This window comes from Daktulosphaira vitifoliae, unplaced genomic scaffold, assembly GCF_025091365.1.
Source record: "Daktulosphaira vitifoliae isolate Bord-2020 unplaced genomic scaffold, ASM2509136v1 Scaffold_3, whole genome shotgun sequence".
In the NCBI taxonomy this organism is placed as follows: domain Eukaryota; kingdom Metazoa; phylum Arthropoda; class Insecta; order Hemiptera; family Phylloxeridae; genus Daktulosphaira; species Daktulosphaira vitifoliae.
This window is the reverse complement of record NW_026099574.1, coordinates 13,902,364-13,910,310: the sequence shown is the minus strand read 5'-3', so window position 1 is coordinate 13,910,310 and position 7,947 is coordinate 13,902,364. Positions and strand designations below refer to the sequence as shown.

Sequence of the window (7,947 nt, the reverse complement as noted above, 5' to 3'; positions counted from 1 at the left end):
AATATATACTAATTATAATTATTAAATTTAGTATGAAATTGATATTTAATATTGTAATTTAAACGGAGAAATTATAAAAATAATAAAGAAGTTATATTTTGCTTTACTTTTACGTGTATAAAAATTTAAAGGGCTTGATACAATAATTTTCAATAAAAACTGTTTGTTACTATAAAAAAATGCACTGAACTACAAGGTACTTTCATCAGAAGGAAAAAATACTTTTCAAATCTGCAAGTAGACATTTTCTATCACTTCTAATTTTTGATATTATTACTAATTATATATAAAATAATAATTAAAAGAAAAAAAAATTTTGTTTTCAAATTATTACTGATTTGATTTTTAATATGTTAAAAATAATCAGTCCAAATTTTCAATTTTAACCTATTTTTTTGGTTCTTTAAAGTTGATGAAAAATTTTTGATAAAAATTTATGAAAGTTTAAAGTAAAAAAAATTGAATATATTACCATAACTTTTAACTCAATTACAAGTTTAAAATTGACATCTAGGCCAGTCAACAAAGGAAAAATGCGGAAAAAATTCCCAACCAAATTTTGTTTTTTTAAAAGTTGAATTAAAATATGTATAATGACATACTTATAGTCCTCATTGATTGGAATTGAGCTTTTTTTTTACAGCTTCGCAAAAGTTCAAAAATATGAACTTTTTTAATTTTCTCAAAAAATATTTAACTTACAAAAAAAAGTTACCTACAAAAGTTGTTTAAAAGACAATTATAAACAAAAAAATTATCTTATATTTTTAACACGCTAATATTAGTTTCACTTGTATGTTGTTTGTTTGTTGTAAGTTTGTAACTCCACGCGGCACGTGTTATTATGTCGCGTATCCCGTCGACTATGACCTTGAGACTAGACTGTCGTAACGCATACACCCCATCCCGCTCACCACTGGCCGACAACAATATTTTCCTGTATAATTTTTTTTTATTTTTGGTTTTCGTACCCGTATATGCGTCGTTTCGTTATACACGATGCCCCACGACTCGTGCCACCTTTATCAGCCGTCGTCCTATTTTATGAGTATTTGACTAACACCGCGCTGCAAAGTCCAGCAAGTGCCACACGACGTCCCGCCGCTAATGATACTGTAGTCTTCTTCCCGTTATCAAAGTGACTACGTCAACAAACCGATCCGCACTCGCGCACCGTCGTCGTCTACGCTGCTAACCTTTTGACGCCCAAGGATCACGCCAGACATCGCGTCGTCGACGCAAGCGAAAGTGTCGCGATATTATGCGATGATCATATATTCCCACCGCCACCGGTAATATTAATATATATATTCATATGTTAATATTCATTTATTTATTCCTACAGCCGACGCCGCTGCCGCCGTATATGCCTCGTGTATATTATTCCCCCGCCCATAAAACACGGCTATACCTCGTGCGTGATACGTTTACGTACTTAAGTCGCTTTACATGTATATATACAGGGTGATTTTTTTATCATAACCCACTCAATTACTTACAGAATAATAATAATTAAAAATTTTTTTTTTATTACTATCTTTAGTTACACATTATTCTTGAATTATTAACTATGTAATACTTTTTAAGTTCATCCCTTATGCCTGGTAAGGGTGTCAACTTTGTTTTTTTAAATGGTAACACATATTTTGAATTTTATAAAATGTTTGAGTTTTTAATTTAATAACAAATGTCATTTGAATTTTTAATATAACTTTATTCGTTTATTAGATATAAACATTTAAAGTTTCAATTTTTTGAGTTAATATACAGGTATAATACACTAGGGATTAAAATTACAGGTAGCTAATTGGTTTTTTATGACATCGATATTAGCAGGTACAAAGCATTGTTATTATCAATGGTAGTAAGACACATTGTTGTGAGTTTATAAATACACTAACTGACAATACAGAATGTATATCTATTGATAGTCATAATTGATAATAAACAATCCGTGACTGTGATAGCAATATCATAAAAAATCAATTAGCTACCTGTATTTGTAATCCCTTGTGTATTATACCTATATATTAACTCAAAAAATTGAAACTTTAAATGTTTATATCTAATAAACGAATAAAGTTATATTAAAAATTCAAATGACATTTGTTATTAAATTAAAAACTCAAACATTTTATTAAATTCAAAATATGTGTTACCATTTAAAAAAACAAAGTTGACACCCTTACCAGGCATAAGGGATGAACTTAAAAAGTATTACATAGTTAATAATTCAAGAATAATGTGTAACTAAAGATAATAATAAAAAAAAAATTTTTAATTATTATTATTCTGTAAGTAATTGAGTGGGTTATGATAAAAAAATCACCCTGTATATATATATATATATTCTAATTACTATTAAAACTTATATATTAATACGCTTTATTCTCATTATTAGATAAGTAGTGTATTCATTCCGATTACGGAGGTTGATTCCCGTATTGTCATTTTTCGTCACTACCTCCACGTGGCGCGCCTGCTGTTTTCCTTGGATGTGGTAGCCATTTCTTAGACTCCCTCTCGGGAATCGAACCCTGATATCCCGTTACCCGTTACAACCATGATATTGATATTAACTATTATCATAACATGAAACTAAAAAGTGAAAAATAAATATAGTTTAAAAAAACTAAAAAACACGCTTTTAAAGCACATCGAACTAAAAAGTTAAAAATAATTTTTAAAATTAACTTAAAACAATAATGAACGAAAAATACTAGTATTATTGTGAAAAAAAGCGTGGGTCCTTTGTGCCTTATTTTTTGTATATTGAGCGCCCGACCCTTTTTTTCACAATAATACTAGTATTTTTCGTTCATTATTGTTTTAAGTTAATTTTAAAAATTATTTTTAACTTTTTAGTTCGATGTGCTTTAAAAGCGTGTTTTTTAGTTTTTTTAAACTATATTTATTATTTAAACAAATATTTTTCGAGTTACATTACATTTAATGTGAGTAATAAAATTTATATTCCATTTTTTTCATATTACGGTTGCTTTTTATCATGTTATACATTAGACACAATTTTATAAATACATACGTGTGTATGTGTGAGTTTATTTATTTGTAGTATCATTTAAGTGTAGTGTATATTAAGATACAACCGATAGAGTGGGTAATTGATTTGATGCTATATTGTTTAAACCCAACTAAACGCTAAATTGTACATTCCCAATCAACAATCATATTATGTCAATTGCCATCGGAATTTCTGGTAATCTTTTTCTTTGTCTTAATCCCAACTATTTGGGGTCGGCCACCCTTATCCTAAGATTCCACTTGACACGATCTCCCACATCTTCTACGCTCACATCAGCTGTCCTCAAATCGCATTCAATAGCTTCCCTCCATCTCTTTTTTGGTCTTCCACTATCTCTTCTTCCATCAACATTCATTTCTACAACTGCTCTTACAGCTTCCGATTCTTCTCTCCTCATAACATGACCAAACCATCTAAGTCTATTTTCCCTCATCTTATCCAACGATATTGACGCTACACCTATACTTCCTCTTATATGCTCGTTCCTTATCCTATCTTCTCTATTCACTCCACTCAGAAGAGCATTCTCATCTGTATTACACTTATTCTCTTCTCTACTTTCTTATCAACTGCCCAACACTCTAAATCATACATCATAGCTGAACTCATTCCAGTCTTATAGAATTTACCTTTCAGCCTCATTGAAATTCTTTTATCGCATAAAACACCAGACGCTTCTCTACACTTCAACTACCCGCACTTAAACCTGTGTCTTACATCCTCGTCAATACCATCACTCTTTTGCACAACTGACCCTAAATACTTAAAACTCTTATCATAGCTGGCCTCACAATTTCATATTAAATTTAAAAACTATAATTAGTATTTATTCATATATTATATTTTAAAATCAAAGAACTACTAATCAGGATATAAGTAAAGAAATAAGAGTTGATGTTGCTCTTAGAATATTCCACCAATTTCTCTAAAGGAAACACTATCTACAGATTTGCATCGAAACGTTTCTTATGATAGTGATTTTAATCACTGTCAGATATCATCTATACTTGTCCCATCTATGCCTCGTCCCCACTGTGCTGCCGTTTTTTTAAAATAAAACTTTCACTTTAAAGGACAATAAAAAGTAGGTTCCAAATTATTACTTTTAAGATATTAAAAATCAAAATCAATAATAATTTGAAAACAATTTATTTTAAAAATTATATAATATATAATTAAAAGAATTACTAATCTGGGTATAATTAAGGAAATAGAAGTTGATGTTGCTTTTGTAATTATCCATCTATTTTTTAAAATTAAACACTATCTACAGATTTGCATCGAAGCGTTTCTTATGATAGTGATTTTAATCACTGTCAGATTAAATCTATACTGGACCCAACTATGCAACGTCTCCACTATGCCCCGACCCCACTGTGCTGGGTTTTTTAACATTTTTTTCTTAAAGGTATTATAAAATTATGAAAAAAACATAACCAAAACTAAATTTTTTATATAAATATTTTTTTTAATGCTACTCTTTTCCTGCCTACGGGGGAATTCAAAATAGCAACTTTTTCACGAAAATTGAATTTTTTCAACTTTACTATTGAAATACTCTTAGCTTCAAAAATATGTTAAATTAAAATTTATGTACAAAAAGTTAAAAAAACAAAAAAATTTTCTAACTACTTATTATTATTCAAACATTTTAATAGATGTTTTAATTTTTGTCTAAAGTACTTGATAAATTTTCTTTTCTTTCAACATATTTCTTTTTAATCAGTTCATTTTTTTTTTTTATGCAATGGGGGTTTGATTGGATTGTTTTTAAAATTTATAAAAATGAAACATCAGACCATAAAATCATATTATACTCGAAAATTTCATTTTTAAAACTATGTAACTTACTCTTTTCTTAAATAAATGGTTAATTTAAAAATGCATACTTCGTGCAAAAGAAAAAAGTTATAAAAAAAAACAATTTTTACATTTTGAAAAAAACAAATTTGTATTTATCATAGCAATTTTTTAGTAGTAAATAATAAACAATATAAATATAAAAGACTCTATGATTGCATAAAACTAATAAATAACCCGAAATATTTAGTAGATCTAAAGTTATTAGATTTGTTAAAACATTGTGGACCACTATACTATATTTTTAGATTTTTTGAAAAACGAAACGGTATTTCTTTGTGCTATACTATTAATTTGACAGGAAGATTAATATTTCATATTAACGAAATTTTTTTGGTATTTCTTTAGTAAACTATTTTGATTTGGTATTCATTTACCAATTGGTGTATAATATATTCGTGCAGTATGAATCATCTTTAAAAATCGCACTTTCTATGTATGATCCTTCAAATATTGGCATCGTTACTATAATGGCTGCATCACAAGCTACGTCGAAAAACAAATTGTTTGGAAAAAAATTATTAAAAAATTCAATTACTAATATTCTAAACCAGTATAAGCCTGAGGAAAATAAACTCAATTACCAAGGTAATCATTATAACATATTTAAAAGAATAAAAATACTAATAACAATTTTTAATAGTTTTAATGGTCAAATTTCAAGTTTATACTCTTAGGTTATAGGCATGAACATAAAAAATATTTCATGATTTATAAATTTAGTAAAACATGGAACTTTAAGAATCAAAATAATTATTAATATTATTCTTTAATTAAGGTATTATAGTCTATTATAACTCGATTTATTTTATTATTACTTAAACACTTTTTTAAAAATGGAAACTCATCTTAATTCTTTTTGCCTTTTGTTAAATTATGTTTTTCTTATTAAATCCAATTATGGCTCGGTTACATTGTTTTAAGACCAAGCCTAATTTAGGAATAAAAAAATTTCAAATTAAGTACTTGTTATGTGTTAATAATCAAAAATAACTAAAACATTGTATTATCATTTAAATATTTGCAATGAGAATCCTTTAAACCTTGTGTCGCAAATTTGCTTATGTAACTTCTGTATTATTTAATTCTACTTAAATATTTTTAGGAATAAAATCTACTCCCATACCGTTAATAATTTTACAATTTTATTATATTTCAGATATTGTAGAAAAAATTACAAAGGAATTTGGATCTCAATTTTGATAATTCGTCAAAATAAAATGGATTGGTCTTATCATTTTACATGTCTGTAATGATTTTTGAATGATTTGTAAAAATAAATAAAATATTTTTCAAATATTATTTACAATAATATTATGTTACATATTATTACCAAAAAATATAATGTATGTATTGACATATACATATATGATCCAATTAATATTTTATATTAATTTCATTTTTAAATTATTTTTATACTTTTGGATTATTTAAACAACATAACATATTACAGTTATTAAATTTATAAAAAAATTTTTTTAATTTTAAATTTACGAAAAATATAAATAAAAATTTCAAAATTGCCATTTTAGTTGGTAAATTTTAAGAAAAATTGATAAAAAATATCTTACTAATATTTAGTTGTAAATTATCTGTTGAATTTTAAAGTTTGAGAAAACTTGAAATATTTAGTTATTTACAAAATCAAATATTACATATGAACTGAGAAAATTATAAAAGGAATCGGAATTTTTTGATGCTAAATGTCATAAGTATGTAACTTTATTCATTGAATTTATTTACGCTTGAATGATTTACACATAATTTACTATTGAACTTTATAAAAATATTTTTTTCTCAAAATCTACTCTACAAAATTGCTATCTTGGAATTTTTAAATATTGCTAATAAATTTAAAAAAAATATGGTACGATGTGTTATTTGTATAGTCAAAAGGATAACAATATCTTACAATTAAATTAATGTAAAATACTAATTGGATCCAAAGTAAATGAATTTATCATATTTTCGTGATTCACCTGTATATTATTAAAATCAATTACCCTATGCATTTTAATTTATTGAATTATACAAAAGTATACATGTATAGATAAGTTTAAAATGTAAACTTATCTATACATTGGCGTAAGTAATACCCCCGCAATTGGGAGGGGGGGCGCCAAATTACAAATTCTCAAAATCACTTTTACGAGCGGAATGACCAGACAAAGGAAATTCCTTATATTAGTTCATAGGAAGTCAAACGACTATTTACCTTTTTATCTTTTAAGTTAATTTATTTAACTTCATGACAATATTAGGTGTAATTTCTCTTGTGTACATTGATTATGTATATTGATCGTACTATTTAAACTTTAAATAGGTTATTATAATACCTCGTATGTGGGTATAGGATAGTATAGTTAATAGTCGTAACAGAGTAGGAATTACATTGCTTAATATCAGCTGTTAATAATATTAAACTTCACAGCGCATCCTCACTTACCTTTGACATATTAATGAACATTAATCTTGCGCAGGACAATTAAAAACGTCTTTAGTAAAATTTGAAAAATATTTAAGTAGCGGAAAAGTCTCAATAGAGCAAATACCATTTCGGATAGAAAATAAAGAGGCTGCTTGGTCAGAGTTCGAAGTGAATCAAGGAGCTATAGAGCTTGAATAAGAGATTAACATGGAGGAACGAGAGATATATAGATAGGAATGCGAAAAATTATTTTTTAGAACATTAGCCAAAGCAAATAAATTAATTGGTAGAGTAAGTTCGTCAAAGATCGAAAATAGAGAAATGAGAGAAAATCAATGTATTTGTCAGCAAATTTCTGGTGGTCAGAGAAATAAATTTATTCCTCACGTTAAGTTAGCTTCTATAAGTATTCTAGTATTTACTGGCAAATACAGTGAATGGAAACCTTTTTATGATCTATTTTCTAAGCTTATACATGTGAATGCGGATCTATGGGATATTCAGAAATTTTGCTATTTGCGCTCATCTTTATCGGGAGAGGCAATAAATAATATTAAAAATGTAGAAACAACACAACGAATAATTATGAAAACGCGTAGAAAATGTTAAGTGAGAG

General features: G+C 26.9%; 1 protein-coding gene across 1 annotated transcript in view; it reads left to right on the top strand.

Moving 5' to 3' along the window:
- The window catches only part of LOC126902760 (uncharacterized), a 15,048-nt gene extending 8,833 nt beyond the window's left edge, over positions 1-6,215 (top strand). The window contains exons 3-4 of the mRNA XM_050680370.1: positions 5,252-5,491; positions 6,063-6,215. Coding sequence (XP_050536327.1) covers positions 5,252-5,491; positions 6,063-6,106 — 284 coding nt within the window. The 3' untranslated portion in view covers positions 6,107-6,215. The remainder of the gene's footprint in view (positions 1-5,251; positions 5,492-6,062) is intronic.
- The last annotated feature ends 1,732 nt before the right edge of the window (positions 6,216-7,947 follow it).